This window comes from Fibroporia radiculosa, assembly GCF_000313525.1.
Source record: "Fibroporia radiculosa TFFH 294 genomic supercontigs, scaffold1819, whole genome shotgun sequence".
Taxonomy (NCBI): domain Eukaryota; kingdom Fungi; phylum Basidiomycota; class Agaricomycetes; order Polyporales; family Fibroporiaceae; genus Fibroporia; species Fibroporia radiculosa.
Genome location: NW_012133320.1, coordinates 51,020 through 75,553, shown reverse-complemented (window position 1 = coordinate 75,553; position 24,534 = coordinate 51,020). Strand labels below are relative to the sequence as shown.

The window sequence follows — 24,534 nt, the reverse complement described above, 5'->3', positions numbered from 1 at the left end:
CACATTGCCTCTCTTCTGATGTCAAGTTAGTTCAATTCGACAAGCCCATGCATACGCTATCGGAGGCCCGTTCGTGGAGGATGGCACCAAGTCAAATCATCGCATTACAGTCGGTGTGCGAGCGCAATTGCAATGTAGCCCGTAAGCTGATGGCGAGGTTGACGAACGTCAAGCGCAGATCTTGCATTGATTCGCTGACTCGCTGAGTTTTCCACCCGTCGCCGAGTTCGAGACGCGAGTAAACGCGATCACATGCTCAACAGCAGTGAAGGACGCATTAAGAGGACCCCGGCATATCCTCCTAGAGCTCAGATCCACAATCATTACTTTTTGGCCTTTATGTCCGCGCGATTGTGGTACCTCAAATGACCGCATTCGGATCTAGATGGTCTCAAATGACCTATTTTTGTCCACATGAGTGATCTATACTCTAATAAATCACTAAAAATCGCCAAAAGAAAATTGCGCAAGGCCACATGTGCTCGTACACAACCAGTACACACACAACAATGTATCTAGAATCTTTCGGAATGTCATCGCAGCTCACTCTCGTCTGTTTTCATCCCATCCGATGCTACTTCATTGTTCCTGCTGACACTCTGACACTCTGATTCTCTTTGCCAATCAAGTTGGATAGTAGGTCATCCTTCTGCTTCAGTGACTTGCTTAGTTCTTTGACAGTTTGCCTGATTCTGTCTCGTTTTTCCAGGAATGTCCACATAAATCCCATAGAAACAGGGTACAACATCACCAAAAGAGTTTTTTGACTAGTGTGCAGGCCCAGATAACATATATGGTATCTGCACATGACGCAAGTGAGTACACAAGGTGTGTACAGGGAATTTAGAGTATTGTTGTAGAACCAAGTTCCGGGCGGGATATTGAGGTGTAACTGGTGCCTTGAGACAGACAAAGTTTGGCTGCTGCATCAACGAAACATTCGGAGGGTTCATGAGTATCCAAAGTATGCACCTGAGAGATCACAGAATGGTCAATGGGATAATAAAACTTACATTCCCTAGTCCTTGAATGTTGAAGTTCCGACTCCCTAAGAAGACGCATCAAATTTCAACAGAACCTGCCATATGGAACATATCGCTCGGCAGGTCCCACAGCTCCTGATTATTTGCTTAGATGCCAGTTATGTGAGCATCTTGCGGACAGTCACAGAGAGCTCTGTACCATTAGGACTCGCCGATTTCAATCTTGGGCATGAATAATAAGATGCCGCGTTGATATATTGGCATATTTCACTCCCAATTCGAGATGCGTCCAGCAGTGTCAATATTCAAAGGGAGAACTACTGTACTCAAAGGTAACTGGCCGAGGTAAATGCTGTGCATGGCAAGATGGGATGCTCAACTGGGACCAGCCCTGTCCGCACAGTGATCGATGCTCTGGTCAATAAGCCCACTTGTGTCCGCAGGAGGTATTGACGTCCGTCAAATTTTGGCCGAGTCTGTCCGCAACATGATCTAAGACAGACGACTTTTGGCCCCCAATTGTGTCCGCATTAGGATTTGAGCGCTTAGGCGATATGCCGGGGTCCTGCATTAAGCTGCAGAACCCAACTTAGCTGATTCGTGAGTCATATTGGTATCGCAAAAACTTAGTGCAACCGGAATGGAGTGGAGTATGCTAAAGCACGCTCGATGGAGGTCCAAATCATCATGCCAACGAATGCAGTCGAAAATAACATAAACATAAGCAATTCCCGAAGCGGATCATCGCACTCTGGCACTAGTTGAGAGATATTTCCTCCGTCTCGCCAACGTCGTCATCCACTGATTCTGGCATTAAATGAGGTGCAAACTCTTTGTCAACCGGGGGCGGAGGTGGCACCTCGACGCTCGATGGAGTGATCAATCCCACGGGCACTGAAGCCGCATCGTCGCTTTGGCTCGCCACAGGCGGGACCGGCGGCGTGGAAGGCGCAGGGGGCGGAAATCGGAAGTTCTTGCTCATTGTGCCCTTGCGCACGTGGTTGGAGAACCGCTGCTGTTCCTCTCTGTCCTCTTCTTCGGGCTCCTCCTCGGGTGTGGGTTCAAACCGTCTTGTAGGTCCCGGCGCGGAACGTGGCTGCGCTGGAGACGACGCAGATGCAGGTGTCGGGGGCGACGTTGATGATACTCGCTGTGGGGGCATAGACTGTCTGTTCTGGACGTGTTTTTGTTGCTGTCCCGGAGACCCGCTACGTGCATCGCGAGAAAGACTCGCCTGCGACATCGATTGCGGCCGGGAGTTCAGTGATACCGATGCGGGTGGGTTCGCACCCAAGTAGTATGGGTGAATGGGAACCATCCTGGATATACGTCAGAAAGTAGAGAGGTAAAGGATAATGTAGGGCATACTTTTTTGTCGAGTGGCAAGCAAGAATCCAGTGGGGTTGTACAATAGGGATTGTTAATTGCAGTGCTTTCTGGTACTCCACACCTGGTGCGGTCGTTAAACCTCCTGACGCCTGTGCCCCGCTTGGTGTCGCAGCCGGAGTTGTGCATACGAAGTGCGTGGTATCAATTTGGATCTTATCGTACCACTTCGCACCCATCTCACGCAACGCCATCTTCGCATTATCCAGCAGCACGGGGTCTTGCACGTTGCCAAAACATACAACAATTCCAGACGTGTCCGTCATAGTGTGAGTCCGAAGACGGAGTAGGTTCGATGGGAAGACACCAGCAGTGGTACGCAGAACGAGTTGGAATGTGTACTCGGTATCAACTTGTAGCCCAGAGAGCTTCGTGGATGTGTTCGTGAGAGGAGAGGGGATCGACGCGAGACGCTGCCGATTGCGGTATATGTCGAGCGAACGCAACTTTGCACTAGCCAGGTTGATTTGGGGCCATTCCAATGTCACAGAGGTTTGGGTGACATTGCGTAGCTGTGGGGACTACGTTTACGCGGGACGCAATCCGAATGTGACCGACGCACCTCAAGTTTGGGAGGTTCTGGAGACCTCGTCCCATACTTCTCCAAAATATCTTGTTGTAGCGACCAAAACTCCGATTCCCTTTTCTTCTCTTCCAATACGTTTCGCTGAACAGAGATATTCACGATGGAACCCGTTGTGGCGCCAGGTGGCAGCAACAGCGAGGGGAACTCGATGAGATGTGCGCGCTCTCCTAAGAGAATCTATGCATTTTCAGTCGAGACGAAAGAAACAGCATGGTATGGGCTTACGGCCATCCCAGCATCTGTTGGGAGATGTTCTTGTTAGAATCCAACTCTGAGGCTTCGATAATACATACCTAGTTTCCCCACTGTGAACATAAAACTCTCCTGTGAATGTACCATTTTATATCACTTGTCTTGAGGAGACACAGCTGTGCTATTGACTGCGTCAGAAATAGCAAATTAGAGGTTCGAAGTAGCAAGATGTAGCAAGATGTAGCCGTGAGCGTATACTAAATACTTCAGGTTGAGCCCAGATGCCTAAAACAGTGACGCTGAAGGCCGCGACAACGCAGTGTCGATCAATCACGTGCGTTCAGGCCTCAGGGCTCACTCATTGCTCAAGGCTCAAGCTCAAGCTGTAGACTCAAACAATTGCAAAACCTACTACAATGCTATTGCTGCTAGTGACTAGAAGACTATATGACAACTACGTGACAACGAGCATGCAATCTAATTATGCAAAACGTACAGTGTCCTTTTAAGTACCCAATTTTCGCCCAGTCCCCCAACTATGCCCGGCCGCCTGGGCCTCATTTCTCACTGCCCGCGGTGGTACAACATGCACACCACCTCCTGCGCCGGAATCTCTGCCTCCGCCGATCAAATTGCGTAACCATATCGGAGCTGTGCCTAGTCTGCGCAAAATCCCGCTATCCCAAACTCCCCACCACCACAAGTGACCGATAATCGCTCCCGAGATGCTTCTCGCTGCAGCCGCCCGCCCGCCCATCATGAGGTCGAACGCAATTAGGGCAAAGGGTAGGTAGAGCACGGGGAAGTTGAATAGCCCAAAGAACGATGTCTGCGAGCCAGGAGGAGCAAGCCGGGAGGTAAGGTAAGTGAGCGCCAAGAGAAACGGCCGTGTATGGACGAATGATTGGAGAGGGATGTTGAGTGCCTGTGTATTGCATAAGATACTGAAGCAGTAATGAAGACAGCGATCAACTGACAATGATACCGATACCAGAGAGAAACGTCTGCCAAACGTAGTCCGCAACTCGTCCCACGTAGTATTGAGACTCCAGCTGGTTCGAATTTTGGCTGAGACAAATTAAACGGAAATTTAGCAGTACAAACGAAAGAAGACATACTAAAGCATCACGAGGTCGAAGATATAACCAAGTCTAGGACCTTTTCGTACACAGTGTTGTCAGCAAGACCACCATAGTATGCCAAATGCAAAGAATAGCGTTTACCCCCGAGAAAGAAACTTGTGAAAATTCGCCATACCTAAAGATATAAAATGCGTCAAGTCAATGACAAACGCATCACGTCGTCCTTGGAACGTACTTGAAATTGCTGTATCACCAATTCTTTCACGAATACGATCTTGTCAGGAGAAAGACTTTCAAGCATAACCGGTACAGACACTACAAGATAAGCACCACAAAAAAACCGCGTCACAGATGGGATTTTACGGATTTCATTGACCAGAGACATTGTAACTGAAGCAGAATGTACAGGCAATTGGAAAGAACAGCTTGAGCGAGTAGGTCACTGACTCGGCTAAACAGCGCTGTGCCGCAGTTGAGTCTCAAACTTTGATCTGATCGGGAAGATGCTGATTGGCACGTGATTATAGGCTTCAAGTGGCTCCAAGTTCAACCAACTCGTTGAAAATGAAACAGTAGTTGAGACTTGATTAGAATCTGAAAGCAACTCAAAAAAAGCTAATCTTGATGCTAACTATATGCATGTATCAAGACATTCATAGCATCAAGACATATCAAGACGTTCATAGGGAAATCAGGGCGCAGGGGATCTTGTATCTAGAAGTCTGTTTTTCCTCCGGTCTTGCCGTTTGATCACCTTGTGACTCTCGGGTCAGCACATTCACCAGAGGTCTACAGTATCGTGTAATCACTGTTTCATATTTCAGGGATCTCGGTGCTTGGAGTCCTACAAGTGTAGTCATAGCGCTTTGCATAATTGCGTGAAACTGCTAGCGGAAAACTTTTGCTTGTCCGGCCACAACATTGTGACCTGCGTCATGGAACAGTGCTTGCCGCAGGAGAATGCCTCTTCGTCGAAAGGATCCACGGCTATAGCCTACAGCTGGACTCGGCCGCCATCGCAGTGATCTTGAACGAATCGGACATCATACTTTCTGATACTTGATTTGTCCAGGAATAATAAACAAAAAGGCTCTGGATCTTCATACCGTGCCATGTCCATCATCGCACTCAGAAACTGCAATTGATGATGCTGTGTGTCACAGTGAACTTGCGTAGAGCTCTCGGGAGATCGTTGCAACAGAAACATGAGTATCACAAACAATTGCCCACTTGTGCTGAAGCTCATCTGAGTATAAGCATGGATTTGCTTCGAGGACAGTCTAGAGTCCGGAAGCGAAAATCGGCATTGTGAAAGTAGGGAGCTAGTAGCTGTGCAAGATTTTGTGGGATCGGCTACTTGTCCATATTTATGGTACAATGCGATGGCTTTAGGCACCAGGCCGGACTTTAGGCACCAGGCCGATTGAACAATCGAGAGCCGCTGCAATTTGAGCCATCCCGAAGACATGAGACTCAGGACAATGCGCTGCTTCAAGTCGCCAGCTGCAGTGAGAGTGCCGGAGTCATGGCACATGCCCACTGAGAGACCAGAAGCCCCGTGTCACATTGTTGTGGCCGGACAAACAAAGCATTTTCGCGGCAGTTTCATGCCATTATGCAAAGCGCTTGCAAATTTGTCAATCCCAACACGACTCAAGAAGCGAATTGGTTCATCGACCTGCCTCCAGGGGAAGTACGTCGAACATTTAGTGTATAGTCAACACTGAGCTATATGTATACTAGTTCCGAGTCCAATTAATTCTACAACCACTCCTTCGGAGGCCGATTTTCGTCCGGATGAGATCCCAGTATTGAATCAGGGGTCCTGTCCCCAGCGCTTTGTCCCCGCAAGCCGTTTCATGTTCAGCAGATTTCATGTTTTCAATTCACCGTGATTCACCGTGACAACCCATCTCACTAATTCTTACATACAGTATTTTAAGGTTACGGGTGTTGCGTCAATCCGGAGTCAGACGTTCTCTATAAGTAAGGATCGCCATTCAAACCATTCTATTGGAATCTCACGCTCCTCACTGCGCTTCTATGCCTGACATGGTCGGACTCGGTGCTCTGTCCGTGCTAGACGTTACTCTTGCTGCGCTGGGCGTGGCCCTAGTAAGCCTGATACTCTCAGGCAAGCGCAAAGGCCCTCTTCCTCCAGGACCCAAAGGCTGGCCTATTATCGGAAATGTCTTGGACATGCCCTCTTCGTACCAATGGAAAACGTACACCCAATGGGCGGAGAAATGGGGTGAGCATACGTGATGCCGCGTTTCGTCCATTCCAAATTTGATTTCGACTGTTGAATTGCACAGGTGATATCATATCTGTTACACTCCTCGGTCAACCTATCGTCGTTGTCAGCTCGCTAGAGCATGCCACGGAGTTGCTCGAGCGACGAAGCACGCTATATTCGGACCGACCGATACTGACTGTCGGGGGAAAGATTGTCGGATGGGATCAAATTGTTGTGCTGACTCCTTATGGTCCGCGCTTTCGTGAAGCACGCCGTTTGCTGTCACGATGGATCGGCTCCAGAAGTAGTGTGGCTCGTTTTGCGCCAATGTTACAGCACGAAACAAGCAAATACCTCTTGGACCTCCGGCGCAGCCCGGAGCAATTTGTAAATCACATTAAAAAGTGAGCATCCCTATGAATCGTGCTCACTGCGCCGCTCATATCGGTATGGTCAATGTAGGTCAGCTGCAGCGATCATCCTCACGATGACGTACGGGTACCAGATCAAAGGCGACAAAGATCCTTTAATCGAGATTGTCGACAGAGCAATGGCTCAGTTCACCGTGCTTACCACTCCGGGCACCTTTCTTGCGGACATTTTCCCGAGTTGTATGCAGCGAATCCTCTCTTCTTCTCCCTTTAATTGCTCATATGTTTAAGTGGAGCATGTCCCATCCTGGGTACCGGGTACTGGCTGGAAGCAGAGGGCTCTAGGTGCCCGTCAAGACACAGACGCCATGCTCGATGTACCATACAGCATTGTTGAGAAAGAAATGGTAAGAAAAAGATAACCCGCTTTCACCGTTCTTACCGGTTTCATGAATTCGCCAGGCCGCGGGCACAGCTACTCCCAGTTTCCTGTCGGTGAACATAGAGGGCAATCCGGATCCTACTGAGGAATTTCAAAGTACTCTTAAGACTACTGCTGGTGTACTCTACGCTGGTGAACATCTTACTAGAAAATTTTCTCACCCAAAACGCTGAATCGATATGCTCTGGTTTCTAGGTGGCTCTGATACCGTATGTAGTTCATTCTTCGTCCGAATTTATCCTCGTTAACCTGACCTCTGCCTAGACTGTCTCTACTCTTCACAGCTTTTTCTTGGCCATGGCCTGCTATCCTGAGATACAAAAGAAAGCGCAACAAGAGATTGATGCTGTCATTGGAAACGATCGACTCCCGACCCTAGCTGATCAGGATTCGCTACCTTATGTCAATGCAGTGTGCGCCGAGCTCCATCGCTGGAACCCTGTTGCTCCGCTCGGTGGGTACCCGCCCTTTCTCAGAAGTACACCTGTAGCCTAAATAAAAGGAGGATGCAGGCGTTACCCATCGTCTTGTTCAAGATGACGTCTACGCAGGCTATTTCTTCCCGAAGGGCACTCTGATCACAGTAAACGCCTGGTCAGCGCTAATTCATAGCGAGCCCTTGCTGTTTTTTTATGATTAATGTTTGTTGCAGGAAAATCCTCCATGATCCTGAAACCTACAAGAATCCATTGGACTTCAACCCTGGTAGGTTCATGGGCACGGAACCCGAAACAGATCCTCGTCCTGTCGCATTTGGATTCGGCAGAAGGTACATCCACTTACGTTGGCTGTGATTCTGAAAGCTGACTCTCCCCTTTTCAGAATCTGCCCTGGTAAGGTTACACATTTATTGGAACAAACTTTTCGCCTTACATTTGTTCAGGTCTCAACTTCGCGGACGCATCCATTTTCCTATCATGCGCTATGATGCTTGCTGTGTTTGATGTCTCGAAGGCTGTGGAGTACGGGAGAGTGATAGAGCCTGTTGTCGAGTATACGAGTGGACAAATCAGGTGTGTTTGTTGGTGTCTGTACGGGGTTGAACATTAATCTAGGATCTCCAAGCCATCCGGCCCCGTTCAAGTGTTCGATCAAGCCCCGGTCTGCGAAGGCTGAAGCTTTGCTGAACTCGATAGACTCTGAAGCTTCTCATAACTAGAGGGCCCTGAGAGCCTTGTAGTGGCGTATATATATATATGTCTTTGTACAATTATGGTAAGACGTGATTGTGATGTAGTTTCGTCCATAACTCGAACGGGCACTTATAGTCCTACCTTCTAGCATATGCCGAATATGCAGGCCGCAATGAATAACTACTTGTATCGTTAGTGTACGTCGACCGGGCCCGATTGCGGCCGCCCAATTGGACAGTAATACAGTTCTTGAGCGTCCACTGACGGTGACTATGTCATGCTTACCTTTACCGGCCAGCATCAAGATTTAGTGTCCTTAGAGATTTCTTCATCATCTCGCTGGACTAGTCCAAGATCTTGGTCCTGATTTTTTGATAACGCTCAAAGTTTTTGGCGTCTAATCGGATAAGTGCTAGACTACGAGCGACTTGGCGATCTCACGCTAAGGGGAAGAGCCTGATATGAACCTTGTGGTCAATTGGTTGGTAGTATCTTCTACCGCGCTCTTACTCCTTTGTGACATTGGAGACTTGTACTTAACGCTTGGAATAGCTCTGCTGACGTCTGATCGCTGGTAGGATCCCTATTCCGGCTGAACAATGAGATAGGTACGCCCATTTTCCCAGTCAGCGCGAACACACTTATTGATTTATTATCTCCTCTAGTAGTACGAAACCCAGTCTAAGAATGTAACTGTAAAGACTTAAATCGGACTCAACATTGGCTCGTATTTTAGTGCAGAGGTCTTTGACAATATAGGCTTGAATCTATGACGTTTCCTGGAACAAATGCTGAGTAGCTGAACCATTCTAGTCTTTAGGTTCCCTGATTCATACTCGGCTTGCATCTGTAACGATTTTATGGTTCAGCGTCGCGACAAGATTTATAGCCGTGATGTTTGTTTATTTTTTGGGAGAGTCGCAGTCGCACTAAATTGACTTCGTCCGACGCTTTCTAGTCGCGCTTGCAGACAAGATTGTTGATGCGTCTCGCGCGCTCTTTCGGTCTCACGTCCCCCTTTCCCTGGAGCATCTGTATATTGTGTGCGATACTGCATTTGGTATGTTGTGTCCAGACTGACGAGAACCTTGGTACGGATCAAAGGCCATCACTTTGGAGACCCTGTATTGCTTCTGGGTGGGGTTAAATAAACCATATGTACGCATGCGTATGCGTATTCTGGTAATTTATGACTTTCTTATAAGATCTCTTCTCATCAAGGCGCTTAGCCAACACTGCGCTATGATTACCCTCTCAGCTCTCTCTCTGCTAGATTGTGCTGTGGTAGCACTGACGGTTATTCTGCTCAAGAATGTGATCACAGGCAAACGCAAGGGTGCACTTCCTCCCGGGCCGAAAGGCTGGCCTATCATCGGTAATGCCTTGGGCATGCCCACCTCTCATCACTGGAAAACATTCACTGAATGGAGCGAGAAATGGGGTGAGCACATATTCTCATCTTCGTTTACTACATTTTGGTCACATTGTCCCGTGTGGTTCGCTTCTTAGGCGAGATGACGTCTTTTACAATTTTCGGCCAGCCAATGGTGATGTTGAACTCGCTAGAGCACGCCGTTGAACTTCTAAACCGGCGAAGTACACTCTACTCCGATCGTCCGATCCTCCTAGTGGCCGGCAAGCTTGTAGGGTGGGACCAAGTTATTACATTGGCACCGTACGGTGCACAGCACCGTGAGCATCGCCGCTTGTTGTCGCGCTGGGCCGGAACTCGTAGCAGCGTTATGCGCTTCGCGCCAATATTTGAGCGCGAGGTCACCAAAATGATTGTGCGTCTCGCGCATCAGCCGGACGGGCTTGTCGAAGAACTCAAGAAGTGAGTGGGAAACCCCAGATTGATGTTAACATATGTTGACACAATGCTCTCCCAGGATGGCTGGCGCTATCATCCTAGACATTACCTATGGATACAGAGTGCAGAATGACGATGATCCTCTGGTCCGCGTTGTGGATTTAGCAGCGGCAAATTTCTCTGAGCTGACCACACCGGGGGCCTGCCTTGCAGATACTTTCCCTATCTGTGCGTATGTGAAAACCGTTCTTTCCATTTCCTGATGGATTCCATAATCAGTGAATTATGTGCCTGCATGGATGCCGGGTGCTGGCTGGAAACGGAGAGCTTTTGCTGCTGCTCGGGACACCCACTCCATGCTTGAGATACCCTATGCCATGGTAATGGAACAAATGGTTAGTGGGCGAGCATGATGATGACAACTTTCTGACTGTGCCCATGTAAATCATGGACAGGCTGCTGGTTCTGCTATTCATAGCTTTACGTCAGACAGTCTGGAAGAGAAGAGCAGTGAAGAACATCACAATAATGTTAAATCAGCTGCAGGTGTAATGTACGCGGGTAAGGCATATTCATTCTGCATGTATCCCCAGTATTTCATGCATAATCTGTTATCAGCTGGCGCCGCCACCGTGTGTTGCCACCTGTCGTCTTTATATGCTGATCTTACTATTTATTTCAGTCTGTGGCCACAATGCACAGCTTCTTCCTAGCTATGATTTGCTTTCCTGAGGTGCAGAAGAAGGCGCAACTAGAAATCGAGGCTGTGGTTGGCACCGATCGACTTCCGACTCTAGCTGATAGAGATTCTCTCCCATTCGTCAATGCCCTTTGCACTGAGCTTCATAGGTGGAATCCTGCCCTTCCACTTGGTATATGGCAAAACTTCAGTTTGATTCCGTTGGCCTAATAGTATCTTAGGCGTAACTCATCGGCTCATTGAAGATGATGTATACGAAGGTTACCATTTCCCAAAGGGCACACTGTTCACTGTGAATGTTTGGTACGTACTCTTCATGCCGATTCGTTCTATACTCTACGGATTGAACGATTGAACAGGAAAATTCTCCATGATTCAGTGAATTATAAAGATCCTTTGGAATTCAATCCTGACAGATTCATAGCTTCGGGCGAAAAGGAGTCCGAGTTGGATCCACGCAATGTCATGTTTGGATTTGGTAGACGGTTTGTGGCCACTAATCACTAGTTTGTGATCGCTGACCATCCATTCGTCCAGTGTCTGCACAGGTGAGTTTTACCACATGACTAACCTTCAATGTGACTTATCATGACACAGGTATTCATCTCGCCGATGCCACCTTGTTTATGGCATGTACGCGAACACTGGCCATTTTCAACCTCTCGAAGCCGATCGAGAATGGGAGAGTGATAGAACCCGTTGTTGAATACCAGACCGGAACGATCAGGTAAGTGCTACACTATTGAGCTTACTTTCGCTTATGTCTTCAGCGACCCGTAGCCATCCCCCTTTGTTCAAATGCGCAATCACGCCTCGTTCGGCCAAAGCGGAAGCACTACTACATTCACTGGAAGTTGAAGCACTTCAGGAATAATCAAGTCGATTGCCTTATCTTGAAACGCAGCCAATCAAATTGTTCACAGTATTTAGCGTTCTGTAGCTCGCGATCCCGATCTTATGCAAACTACTACACGTTCTGCTCCACTACGGCGTGCGATTCGGTGCAATTCTCGCTGTCCTCGAGCATCCGTTGGTATGAAGTCCGTATGTTCATCCGTATCCATGATGCTTGCTTACAGAACTTGTGGCCATCCAAACCATTCAAGTGCTTGATCGCTATTCTTACTCCTGACCAAATTGTGAAGTTTGTGCCGTCTAATATATAGTACTTTAACTAGTACCTGTTATCGTAATACTTCTCGTATCAGATTCAGTTCTGCGGGCATCTCGCCATCCAGAACTCCCGCAATCAAGTTTTTCGCTGCCATTGTTGCCATACCAAGCCGCGTCTCCGTCGTCGCACTGCCAATATGTGGGAGTACAGCACATCTAAAACGGGGACATGATCGATCTTCCGCCTGTAGCATATCTGTCGAGTCACTCACCGAGGCTCCTTAACGAGCGGGTGCTCTGTGGTGACATTCGGCTCGCCCTCCACAACATCGATCCCTGCCCCCCACAGCCACCCTTCCCTGAGCGCCTTCGCGAGCGCATCCGAATCGACAAGCGTGCCCCGAGCTGTGTTGACCAGCACGGCCGTCTTCTTCATCTGCTTCAGGAATCCCTCGTTCACGATATGCCGCGTGTCCGGCGAGCTCGGTGCGAGCACGAACACGACGTCGCTCCCGCGCGCAAGCTCGTCCAGCGTGACGCGGCGCACGCTCTGGAGCTTGTGCGTCCGCGCTAGCTCGGCGTCGCGCGCGGTGTTCGGCGCAGAGCCGGGATTTCCGCTGTAGAGACAGTGTGTGAAGCCGAAAGGGATGAGTCGCGCGAGTGTCGCCTGAGCGATGCGCCCAAACCCGATAAAGCCTGCGGTCCGCGTTTGGTGGATCCAGTTTGCGCTCAGCTGTGGACCGCAGAACTGGAAGGGCGACCATGGACAGTTTGGCCACTGGTGAAACGGTGATGTGAGCGTCGATCTCGAAAATAGCCATTTTATCAACTTGCCTCCCCCTTGCTGACTATAGTGGTAGTCTCTCTTGCATTTCGGCCTGCCATGAGTGCGAGCATTATGGATACGTCGGCCACTATGAGGTGTGAGTTGAGGTTAACTCAGTCAAACGTAGAAAATGAATGGTCACCTGCGTCTGTGAGGACGTCAGGCGTGTACCCGAGTTTGACATTCCTCTGAGCTAATTCCTTCAGGTTGATATGCTCTACATAATGCATATATGTTAGACTTAGGTCCACCACATGCTGCAACGATCACTAGTACATCTCGCGCAAAACATTCGGCTAATGTTAAATACAAGTAGTCTACTTACCATAGCCGACAGACATCGTGGAGACTACGCGCAAATTGGGTCCCGCTACAATTAATTAGCCCACTAGCGGAACACACCATACATAAGTTCATACCTGTATCCAAAAACTCAGCATCGACCTGTAGAAATGTTTGATCGTCCATGGATATATCAGCACCTACACTTCACATGCGACACACCTTGCCATCACCTAACATCACTAGAACACCTGCTGCCCCACAAATGTTCTCAAGCAGCCATTTTCGACTACAAGCCTCTGTCTCCGAATGCCAGGTTACCACCTGCGGGGAGACGAGGTAAGACGAAAACTGCGACGGTATTGCCCCTTCGCAGACTCACATCCAGGTCTGGCCGGTTAAACAATGGCATCACATCAGGACCCAAATGTCGGGCGATCACAACTTTCGGTCGAGACATTGTGTTAGTGTCAAGATGCGCTGATATGGCCGAGAGACGACGAGCAAGGGATTCAACAGACATGGAGCAGGGCAGAGTGATCGATTGTGTGGGGCACGCTTATCGAGGAGATAATAGATCGGAACCAATGCTGGCGCGAAAGACGATCCCTCGGGCCTCCGATTCCGCGAGCGTGTGGATATGTCAACTTAAGTCAGAGAGGCAGAGAAGAGGATCAACTTGACAAAAGTAGCGGTCGGCCTGCAGCTATACTCATGTGCATCTGATGATAGCACAGACTGAGAATGCCCATATGTAAGGTTCCACGCAGTGCAGGGTCTCTCTGCAACTTATGTCACAGCACACGTTCACACCGTCCGGGAAAACCTGCGAAAGCGACAACTTAAAGTGCTAACTAGAGAAAACCAGCGGGGTGTCAGCTTTTGATGTAGCGGCGTTGAAAGACGCTGGAATGGCTACTCACCTTCTAAGGCCTATACAATCGGATTATACTGCTTCACCTTTCAAACCACTGTCTCTTCATCCCAATGTACTTGGCGGTCCGTGTCGTCGTCGACGGTCCTCGCAGACGTGCGCACCGTCAATCAGAGCCTTTTGCGCCGTACTGGTCCCAGTACTCCTGCATACTTTCCAGTTCCTCCTTCCGACCATGTTGCTCCAGCCAAGCCATCAAGTGCCTCATTTTCAAAATGGTGGGGACAGTGCCCTTGCCTCCCAGAGTGCTCTCCACTTCCTCAATCATGCTCTTACCCTCCCGGCCAACTTCTTGTCTGTCCAGCAACAACACTGCTCCGACAACCTCTCCACCTTCCCTCTTCACCGTCTCAATCGCACCTCGGATTGCGGTGCCCGCGGTAGCAACATCGTCAAGCACGAGAACGCGTTTACCTTTCACAGGTGCCCCAATCATCATGCCTCCCTCACCATGGTCCTTCGCCTCTTTCCGATCAAAGGCAAAGCCCACATCGATCCCATGATCACGGTGAAGCAGCAGAGCAGTGCCTGCGGCAAACGGAATGCCTTTGTATGCGGGCCCGAAGAGAACATCAAACTGGGGAAGACCAGGGGACGTTTTCAACGAGGCAGCGATCGTCGCCGCATAAGCGGAGCAGAGCGTGTCGAGAACCGGGCCGTCAGCGAGAAGACCTGCGTTGAAGAAATACGGAGACGTCCTGCGGGGACGTTTACAAGTCGGACAGATGGCGGGAATCGACAACGTACCGGCCAGACTTGAGGACGAAAGATCCGAACTTAAGTGCGCCCACTGACATGCCATGCTCGATGAGCGATGTCTGGTACTTGTCCAACGTAGCCATCGTAGAACTCTGAAAAATACAGACGCAAGCTCAAATTGAGCCCAAAATCAAAGGGTGAACATTCCAAAAATGGACAAGTGCGGCTCGGCCACGTGAGCATCGCCCGATGTGGTCATCCGCGCTCAGGTGTCGAGTCCAGAGTCCGAGGATCTGAATGCTCCTCTCTTTTCCTTGGTTTTTCCTTCACCTGCCAAATGCTCTGAACTGGCTTTCACCGCATATACGTATTCACTTCAAGGTTCTTGCTGAAAATAGGTTCTATTGATCCGGCTAGCGGCTATCCCAAAATATCTCTAATTGTAAAGCTGCGGTTTTCTCCACTGTGTTGTCAGTGTACGTCTTTTTTGCTCGTCCTCGTACGCTTATCGACACAAACGTTTAGGTCTAAGTCATAATGACTTTGTAGAGATGCGCGATTAACGCCACAATAAAGACACACACACTCGGGCTGAGTACACTCAGTACATCCGAAAGTTGCCGCTACGCACCCATGGGCTTGTCAACCATTCTCATTGCTGCCCAATTCTTTGTTCATCGACACGAGCGCAATAATCAACGACAGGACGTCGAAAAGGCCGAGCTACGTCGCGAGGAACCCTATCATGAACATTATGACGATTCGGCTCCCAACGTTGAGGAGCATGACGGGCGCGAAGGCGATCTGGTGGTGGAAGAGGAAGATGAGGATGAAAGGGAAGACAGAGATGGCGAGGAACTGGAAGATGTCACCCTTCACGCAAGTTCATCTCAGTCACGCTCTCGCCGATTCGGCCGTTTCTCCACACTGGGCAGCACGCTCTCCGGATCGAGTATCACACGTACCTGGACCGGGTCTTTCTCCTCCCATCCCTGGCTCACCAGAGCAAAAACACTTCTATTTCCACGAACTCATCCCGAAGAGCTAGAGCGTTATGTCCCCACATATCGTTATTCACCCATAATCTCCGGAATTTTGATCCCTTTTTCTATTCTACTTGAAGTCCCTGGCCTTACCGAATACTGGTATGTGATGACCGACGACAACGAGACAGTGGACAGCCAGCCAAATCCTCCAATCCTGATTGCCGGTATAGCTATTTCGATCGCGTGCGCAATATTTGCGAATATCTGTCTTATCATGCGATTCGCCGAGAAGTCGGTAAAAGCAACCACTCTTTGGTGTATTTTCTTTCTGACAATGCACGGTCAGTCGATGATTATTTGCTGCCCCCTATTGCGCTTAGCCTCGTTTTTCTAGATGTCATCGACATCATTGCCGTCACAGTGTTTGGTGTTGTGCATCGAAAGAACGATGGATTCACGTACGGACAGGCGTTCTGGATGACATTATGCTCAACCATCGCATCAACGATCACAAACATCACCCTTATCTTGGATTACATTCGGATCCCCGACTTTGCTCATTCTGGTAAGCACCATGTCACTGACATGATATCAACATCGCTAGATACGGCTGATATAGGGAGCGGCTTGACGCGCAAGCAACGTTCGCTCATGATCATGGTGATCGTCGTGCTGATGTATCTCGCGCTGGGCGCGGTTGTCAACTCGCGATTGCTGTCGCTCAGCTTCATTAACGGCCTGTACTATTCGACGGTCTGTATCGAGACGATCGGATTTGGTGATATCGTTCCGAACACGACGGGTGGGCGAGTATTTGCATGCATGTACATTCCAGTGGGGATGGTCATCCTTGGGATTGTCATCTCAATCTGTCGGAGCACCGTGTTGGAGGGGCTGAATGTAGGATACCGCAAGCGCCTGCGGCGTTTGCGCGAACGAAGGCGGGCCGCGCGCCAGGTACGGCGTTGGAAGACCCGGTGGCGCGATGCGATTGCGTGGCGACTACGTGTGCAGAGCTCACCGGTATGGGTGTCTGACAAGGAGTGGCGAGAAAACGAGGAAGGCATACGGTTTGTCGGTCTGGGAGGGGAGGCTGAGGGTGCGGATGCAGAGTTTTGGTTTATCCGCGCCTTACGTGTTGTGGGCATGCGCAAGGCCCGGTCGCCGTCCGTACGCTCTCCGCACCACGTTCCTGGGCATCCGCATGGGAAGCACCTGAATATCAACGCGCTGACACGCCAACAGCTTGGAGAAGCCGCGTTGGAGGCGGGTATTCCGCCAGACAAGTTCATCTACGTGAGCCCGGCGCGCCGAATCGCGTTGGGGGATGTGCAGGAAGCCGATACGCAGCCATTGCCTCACAGAGGGTGGCCGGCAAACGTGAAGACGCCGACGGAGGCGCAGCTGGGTCGGATGGCGACGATCCTCACGAAGGTCGCGTTTGCGGTCAGTGGACGCGATAGATGCGTACCGGGCCCCTCGTCTGAGGTCACTGCAATGGCTCAACATGCCGCTTCAGAGGGGCACAATACACGCATACACGAGCGAAATTCCGCGGAACGCGTACAGGCAGTAAAACCGAGTTCCTCTGTCAAGATTTCTGCACCCACTTCTTGGTATCGTAAGCTGGCCGCTCGTTCCAAGAAGTGGCTTGTTATACTGCGAAATAAATTGCATCGATGTTTCGTCAATGAACAGAAAAATGCCAGTACTACCAAGGTGGGTCGTGTGTTATGAGGTAAGTTGATATGCTGATATGTCGTGAGGACAGCTCACTGTTGCGTGGGGAGTATTTTTACTCTTCTGGTTTGTGAGTATATGCGCATCTACTACAGGTTTAGCAGCGCTGACGTTGCTTAGGTCGGCTCTGCCATTTTCAGCGCTACCGAAGGCTGGTCTTATGGTATCGCTATGTATTTTTGTAAGCCTTTATCGCCTTCCATGCCTACTCGTGCTCCTCAGCTTGCTTCGCTTAGGTGTCATCTCGTTCACCACGACGGGATTTGGTGATTACGCGCCCATGACTCCTGCAGGCCGTTCCATTTTCGTTGTGTGGGCGTTATTCGGTGTAGGGACATTGACAATTCTTGTTGCGGGTATGTAAATGATGATACTCAATTGGCGATTCCTACTGATCCTATTTGTCAGTCATCGAGGATGCGGGGTCATCGCGATACCAAAGTGCGATGCATTCGAGGGCATTTGACAAGGCTGTGGCCAAGTATCGCAAGGACATAGCTCGGGAAACAGCCAGAGTATCTGATGCCGATTGTGACCTACACAATATTGCTGGAGTCAAAGACGCGGATGCAGAAATTACAACTACGAACGGTCGTACGACCCCTGTAACTACGGAAGATGTTGCCTCACGACTCGACGAGGCACAGAAAGCTACCCAATGTCAACTCGAGGCGTTGCCTGGAGACATCGTTACTCGTGCGCGAGTTTTTCGCGATTACTTGCGCTATTTCGAAGGCGATAGCTCCCAAAATGCCGACCCTTCTGCTGAGGGCGCTCAAACTAACGTTCCAATCGAAGTCAGGCGACTCCTGGACGAGATTGTGAAATCCGAGGGTGTCGGCGAAAGAGTGAAGAGAGAGATTTTACAAGATAGTGATGCAAGACGGGTGCGTACTTCTTTATCCCGATGGTTTTGATACTCATGCATATCCTCTAGACTTTGTTTATACTCGGTGTTGAGCGTGAGTCTTCAGTAGCCATAGCAGCCATGTATCGGGCTTCGTTTGACATGCCACTTCTGTAGGCATCTTAAGGGGAATGATTGGCTCGGCGCAGCAAGCCTTGGACTCTGTCGCTGATCGCAATTCCCTGCAGGCTATTAGTGACGGATTGAGGCATGAGGCCGATGCAAGCAGTTCAGGTCCCAAGGGAACTCCTGATGCGGGTTCGATTTCCACATTTCAAGGAACCAGCTCCTCGTCACCGACACCACCCTCATCCTCTTCCTTAGCAATTCTTCAAGGTCAACATCAAAGTTGATATGTGTCTAGATTCTGTACACGATTATTTTTCTAGCTATCCCCGACATTTACGACATGATGATCCTGTGATCATACCCTCCTAGTTGTAGCATTATACATATGTCGTTCCATTGTTCTAGTGCTGGCCTCAGCAGCACTCCTCTGCATCTCACCCATATCTATATCCGCATCTGTTCAATCCGAACCATTCACTTACTGTAGCACCATAACGACATCATACACTGGACTGACAGATTGGTACGCCCAAGCTTGTGCATGTAATTTATTCGAGTACAAAGGACAGGAATCAAACCAGTGCTACGTCCACGCCCTCCGTACGCCAATCCTACGTACATCAAGACGAGACCAGGAAACAATATCGTTTCACAAACGTGACATTTCAGATTCAATGCTGCGCAACAGAGCTGCCGCCCTTGGTGACCTTAGCTTGATGGAGGATCTGAACGGCAGCGGATGGCTAAGAACGCGGAATCTTGAGCGGAACACGGGTAATTGTTCAATACCGCTCCAACATACCTGACAGTTCCTGCTGTGAACTCAATGACTGGCTCTACGACCTTTCCTTCTACTATCGGCTTCGTAATGTCGAACACAGCCAATGACATTGCGCACGAAAGAAAGAGAGACGCATCGGCGACATGGACTCCTACGAGCGAGTATTAGATACACTCGTCAAAAGAAGTGTCACAAGAGATTTACCGGGACAGACTCTGATTTTACGTATGGTCACATTAAGTAAAATGGAGGCTCTCACTTTCCGTACGCACCGTCTTCCGAAGCCAAACGCCACAGTACGCGGATCCAGTTCCGGTTCTCTACCATTGGAGGGAGCATAGCGGTCCGGGTTGAACATGAAGGGGTCGTTGTACGTATTGGGATCATGGAGGAATTTCCTAACTCGCGCGGGTCAGTGTCACAGAACGCGCAACTCAACATGAAGCCTGACTCGCCAGATATTGGCAATTACGATCGTGCCCTTCGGAAGCATATATCCAGCGTAGGTGTCGTCCTCCCTCAGGCGATGAGGCATACCTGTAGCAATTGAGGATTACAAAAGTGATAGCGTGAAATCACATACGAACCCAGAGGGCCAACTGGATTCCAGCGCAAGACCTCCTGACATAGGGCGCTGACATAGGCCAGCTGGTCTCGATCAGAAATATTTGGAAGCCTATCATATCCAACGACCTTGTCAATCTCTTTTTGAGCCTTCTTTTGCACCTCAGGGTAGCACATCATAGCAAGATAAAAACTCAGGACGCTAGCCATAGACTGGAAGATGCATTAGCAAGAAAAATTCTGGAAATCAGAATACATGCCGTATCTGCCCCGCCTATAATCACAATTCATTGCTGACTCAATGAGAAAATTAAAGTAGCAAGAACGTACCTGCATAAAGTGAGGCGGCAGCGCTTTTCACATCATGCTGAGACTTCGGTGTGGAATTAGCTTCCATGAAAGTCGACGTGAAACTGGGAACGACACATCCCTCCGCCTTGAAATGCAGCCCAAAATCAGACCACAGGAGAATAAAATGTAAGACTACACACTATCTGCTTTGTCACCATGTCATATGGCACATCAAACATTGCCGCCGTTTGTCGACCTGCTCTCAAAGCCCGCTTCTTCCAATCGGCGCCCGGAAACCACATAGGAATATGTTCCACTGACAAGTGACCAGTCAAAAATAGGGAAGCTGATTATCGAGAGACGGGATATTTACGTATTGGAAAGAAATCAGCAAGAAAAGCGCCTGGAGCCGTGAGGGCGGAAAACTGAGCTACAGCGGTATCCACCAAGTCCACCAGAGGATCCCCGTTTTCTTGAACTTCGTACCCATAGATCATCTTCAGAATGACGGCACCAGTCGTTCTGCAGCGTGGCTTGTGTAAAGCAAGGCGAATTGTTTTTGAAAAAAAACTGCAATAGCTCACCTACGCACTTCTTCGATCAGTGAATCTGGGTGTCTCGCGAGTCGTACTAAAAAGTGAGATGTCTCAAACTCCATTGTTGGTACAATTCGCGCCACATCTCTGCGCGTGCCGATCCAGCGCGATGTCATCCGACGGTATTCGCGGAAGGATGAGCCGTACGGAAGCAACACAAGGGTCTGGTCCCATCCAGCAATTTTACCCGCAACAGTTAGTACCGGCCTGTCAGAATAGAGTGTGCCTCGACGGTCCAACAGTTCGAGAGCGTGCTTCGACGAGTTCAAGATAACAATGGGCTGGCCGAAAAGAGTCACGGAAATAATATCCCCTGAGTAGAATGCGTCATTCAAGAGCTGTAGACATAATTGTGGTGAACTTGCCCCATTTTTCGCCCCATTTTGCGAATGTTATCCATTCATACGAAGTAGGCATGTCCAATACATTCCCAATGAATGGGAAGCCTAGAGGTCCCGGAGGTAAAGTACGCTGTCTCGTACCTGTAAACAAATGTCTCAGGAATACTATACTAAAAACCGCCAAGACAGGGCCTAAGATCGCAGGGAGGATAGCGTGTGTCATTCTAGAACCGTGCAAGTATCGAGGAGAAGTTGAATGTGTCTTTATTGTGCTCAACGTAAACGAGGAGATGAATATGGAACTCACTTGAATCGCGGCACACGGTTTTGTAGTTGTCACACAGCCCCTATGGATTGCACGAAGCGGGACGAGCGGGCAAGTGCGGGATCTAACATCGGATGGCTTCGATGATACTTGGCAAGAGAACAATGATGCAAATTCTGTCGGACTGCATAGACACTGGAAGCAGTGAATGAACATCCATGATCCCCATAGATTTTAAGAATGCAGCTGCGTTGTTCGATAAACCGACATTTCCTAAAATCAACCCCTTTGAGCCTGATAAACCTTGACTCGAACTTAGGAAACTCATGACTGCTAAGCTCGGGACGATGCCTATGCTTTGCGTGTTAGAGAAGACGGGCGGGAAAGAGTCAGGAGCCCCTAGTGTCCCGACAATGGACTGTATTCTGAGGGCTAGCGTGTACGCATTGCGGGGCCCAGATGAAAGATGCAATGTCGACGCCGCAAAAGTCAAGTAGCACAAATAGCCTGAATGATAATGCCACAGAGGTTTCGCGATGTACAAGCATCAAATTTGTCAAACCAGCAACGAAAGTGTGGAATCGAATACAAGTTTGTTACCGCTTCACCAAGCGAAGGAAAATATTCAAGATTCGGGGGGCGTAGGACTACAATGTCACAGCGAACATCATATATCCGGCTTACATCAACTATGAATCGAGATCTATGCAACGCATCAGCGTCTCAGCTTTCGCTGACCGCGGCATGATAGAGCACTGAAACGGGCGCGGATGACTGCATACGGTCAGTTCAAAGCACATCGCCCATATTTCAATGAACGGACCTGATTGTTCCGCTTGTGTACTTTATGACAGGCTCGATGACACCCTCCTTGTTCACGGGTTTCGAGAGATTGAAAAGGGACAGGGTTCTGGCGCATGTCAGAAAAATAAACGCATCCGCGAAGTGCATGCCTATGTCAGGTTAAGTAGGCAGGCATATGTGATGTTTGTCAATAACTACCTGGGCAAGTACTACATGCGCAACATTTAGGTCCACATCAAAAGCGATATATGAAACATACGAACCGTCTTCCAAATCCGAACACAACGTTACGCGGGTCAAATTCGGGTTCTTTGCTCTCCGTAGCGATATGTCTCTCGGGATTAAACTCCAACGGTTTCTTATAGTGAGTAGGGTCATGAAGGACTTTCCTGGAAGCGGTAGGCATAAGAATCAAATACTAGACAAATCTTATTATCACCAACCAAACATTCACGAGGACAGTTGTTCCCTTTGGCAAAAGATAGCCCATATATACATCATCCTCTGTGAGGCTGTGAGGCACGCCTACGTTTCTGGTCAATGTTGCGGCAAATAGCAGTCTAGCCACACGGCGCACCAAGCGGATTAACGGGATTCCATCGATGAAGCTCGGTGCATATGGCATTGATGAATGGGAGCGAGTCTCGATCACCTAGATTGGGCAATCTGTCGCTACCAATGACAGCATCTAGTTCCGCTTGCGCCTTCTTCTGCACCTCCGGATAACACATCATGGCAAGAAAAAAGCTGTGGAGGGTGGACACAGACTGCCCAGACGTTAGTAAAATGAATGCAATCGAATCCGGGGCACCGTACAGTATCCGATCCACCTGACACAGAGGACGTTAAGACATGTCTTCGGCATAAGATCAGTTAAACGTTACCCGCATATACGGCGCCCGCAGCGTCCATCACATTTTTCTGGTGTTCTTCAGTAATGTCGCCATCTAGACTCATCGAAGTGAAGCTGGGAATGGCAGTTCCTGCGGCCTTGGAGGCGAGAAATTCGACGTGCATTAGATTAGACCAAGCAAACGGCTGAACAGGCCCACCATTCGCTCTTTGACCATTTTATAGGGAACCTCAATCATAGCATTTGTATATTGGGCAGCATGCAGAGCGGTCTTCTTCCAGGCAGTGCCAGGCAGCCAGTCGGGGACGTGCTGGACTAGAAAAGGAACAACAATTGAACGTGGCTGGAAAGGTATTGGGAGATGGGACTAACGGATCGGAAAACTATCCGCAAGAAAGGCGCCAGGAGTCGTTAACGCAGAAAATCCGGACATGGCAGTCTCTACAATGTTGACCAATGGATCTTCCTGGTCTCGCATGTGATACCCGTAGCTGGTCCTGAGGGCAGTGGCAGTGGCAGTCCTGTAGCAAATTTTATATATGTCGATATAACAAAAAAGCATACACTCACTTCCTGAGGCGCTCGAAGAACGTATCTGGGCGCTCCATGAGGTGTACCATGAATTTGGCCGTCTCATCCTCCATAATGGATCCGAACGAATGCGCGATGTCGCTCCGGCTCCCGAACCAGCGCATTAAAAGCCGACGGTACTCCCGAAGGCGCGGGCCGTAAGGCGTCAAGATGACAATTCGATCCCATCCAACCATCTTCCCAGCAACAGTCAAGGTCGGGCGGTCGGAATACAATGCGCTTCGACGATCAAGTAGTTCTGTCACGTGTTTCATTGAGTTCAAGATGACAATGGGCTGGCCAAATAGCGTGAGGGAAATAATATCTCCTAGAAAATGGATGCATTAGAAAGCTATACGAGGATATATGAAGATAAGGTAAACACGAACCCCACTTTTCACCCCATTCAGTAAAAGTCTTGTATGCGTATGAAGATGGCAAGTCCAGTAAGTTACCGACGAAGGGAAGGCCTCTGGGTCCAGGAGGAAGGCGACCCTTCTCTTGGTTTGTAGTCCAACGCTTGAGAAGTACAAGAATTATCACCAAAAAAGCAAAGACAGAGAGCGTGTTAAAAGCAGACATGTCAGGGAAAGAGGGGGAAAGCAGTTGCGAGGACACTCTTTCTTGCACAAAGACAGGAAGAGTCGGTCCCTACGAGGTTTATATAGTACCCAGTGTCAGTGTAAGTCTTCTGTGTGATCACATTGCGCTCATCTATGTAACGTCGGTATCAGGAACAGCCCATGAGGATCCGAGTACTGAAGCAATTGCTCTATTGGACAGCCAAGCTCCAGATTTACTTCCCGAAGCGACACAAAACAGTGGTTTCCTCCTCGGGCGGGGTACGCAACGGCGGAAAATGGGAAGTAGGAGAACAAATGCATCCGTATCAACTGGACTGCGGTAGGAAGTGCAGCAGAAGAGGTTTGGTAGGATGACATCTGCGTCGGTCTAGAACTGGCAATTTGTATTAGATTGCGACAAATTGTGCA

The 24,534-nt window shown here is 49.3% G+C and overlaps 7 protein-coding genes across 7 annotated transcripts; 3 read left to right on the top strand and 4 right to left on the bottom strand.

Annotated features, from left to right (window-relative positions):
• Positions 1–1,740: 1,740 nt before the first annotated feature.
• On the bottom strand, positions 1,741–4,614 carry FIBRA_03252 (uncharacterized protein; the record flags this gene model as incomplete). The annotated part of the gene is made up of 9 exons (XM_012325097.1): positions 1,741–2,302; positions 2,352–2,881; positions 2,932–3,132; positions 3,181–3,194; positions 3,249–3,279; positions 3,716–4,072; positions 4,125–4,215; positions 4,277–4,404; positions 4,465–4,614. The coding sequence occupies 9 exons, from the start codon at positions 4,612–4,614 to the stop codon at positions 1,741–1,743; spliced, it is 2,064 nt and encodes a 687-aa protein (XP_012180487.1).
• Positions 4,615–6,272: 1,658 nt separating this feature from the next.
• On the top strand, positions 6,273–8,394 carry FIBRA_03251 (uncharacterized protein; the record flags this gene model as incomplete). Its single annotated transcript, XM_012325096.1, has 12 exons — positions 6,273–6,480; positions 6,545–6,869; positions 6,928–7,076; positions 7,128–7,243; positions 7,299–7,410; positions 7,474–7,487; positions 7,543–7,732; positions 7,791–7,872; positions 7,931–8,047; positions 8,101–8,111; positions 8,162–8,291; positions 8,334–8,394. 12 exons carry the CDS (start codon positions 6,273–6,275, stop codon positions 8,392–8,394), a joined length of 1,515 nt encoding a protein of 504 aa, XP_012180486.1.
• A 1,259-nt stretch (positions 8,395–9,653) lies between these two features.
• FIBRA_03250 (uncharacterized protein) lies at positions 9,654–11,795 on the top strand (the record flags this gene model as incomplete). Its single annotated transcript, XM_012325095.1, has 12 exons — positions 9,654–9,852; positions 9,921–10,245; positions 10,301–10,449; positions 10,501–10,616; positions 10,677–10,782; positions 10,840–10,853; positions 10,904–11,093; positions 11,143–11,224; positions 11,281–11,406; positions 11,459–11,469; positions 11,519–11,648; positions 11,702–11,795. The coding sequence occupies 12 exons, from the start codon at positions 9,654–9,656 to the stop codon at positions 11,793–11,795; spliced, it is 1,542 nt and encodes a 513-aa protein (XP_012180485.1).
• A 310-nt stretch (positions 11,796–12,105) lies between these two features.
• Positions 12,106–13,665, bottom strand: FIBRA_03249 (uncharacterized protein; the record flags this gene model as incomplete). Its single annotated transcript, XM_012325094.1, has 8 exons — positions 12,106–12,250; positions 12,307–12,812; positions 12,884–12,948; positions 13,003–13,077; positions 13,186–13,230; positions 13,280–13,304; positions 13,365–13,466; positions 13,525–13,665. The coding sequence occupies 8 exons, from the start codon at positions 13,663–13,665 to the stop codon at positions 12,106–12,108; spliced, it is 1,104 nt and encodes a 367-aa protein (XP_012180484.1).
• A 517-nt stretch (positions 13,666–14,182) lies between these two features.
• On the bottom strand, positions 14,183–14,918 carry FIBRA_03248 (uncharacterized protein; the record flags this gene model as incomplete). Its single annotated transcript, XM_012325093.1, has 2 exons — positions 14,183–14,774; positions 14,824–14,918. The coding sequence occupies 2 exons, from the start codon at positions 14,916–14,918 to the stop codon at positions 14,183–14,185; spliced, it is 687 nt and encodes a 228-aa protein (XP_012180483.1).
• Positions 14,919–15,312: 394 nt separating this feature from the next.
• On the top strand, positions 15,313–18,761 carry FIBRA_03247 (uncharacterized protein; the record flags this gene model as incomplete). Its single annotated transcript, XM_012325092.1, has 12 exons — positions 15,313–15,320; positions 15,381–15,920; positions 15,992–16,056; positions 16,108–16,326; positions 16,366–16,718; positions 16,776–17,480; positions 17,533–17,571; positions 17,622–17,682; positions 17,738–17,857; positions 17,910–18,388; positions 18,439–18,463; positions 18,526–18,761. 12 exons carry the CDS (start codon positions 15,313–15,315, stop codon positions 18,759–18,761), a joined length of 2,850 nt encoding a protein of 949 aa, XP_012180482.1.
• A 1,255-nt stretch (positions 18,762–20,016) lies between these two features.
• Positions 20,017–24,124, bottom strand: FIBRA_03246 (uncharacterized protein; the record flags this gene model as incomplete). Its single annotated transcript, XM_012325091.1, has 14 exons — positions 20,017–20,096; positions 20,153–20,258; positions 20,314–20,429; positions 20,487–20,635; positions 20,698–21,047; positions 22,379–22,508; positions 22,563–22,644; positions 22,697–22,886; positions 22,936–22,949; positions 23,004–23,109; positions 23,172–23,287; positions 23,345–23,493; positions 23,543–23,870; positions 23,932–24,124. 14 exons carry the CDS (start codon positions 24,122–24,124, stop codon positions 20,017–20,019), a joined length of 2,109 nt encoding a protein of 702 aa, XP_012180481.1.
• Between the last annotated feature and the right edge of the window lie 410 nt (positions 24,125–24,534).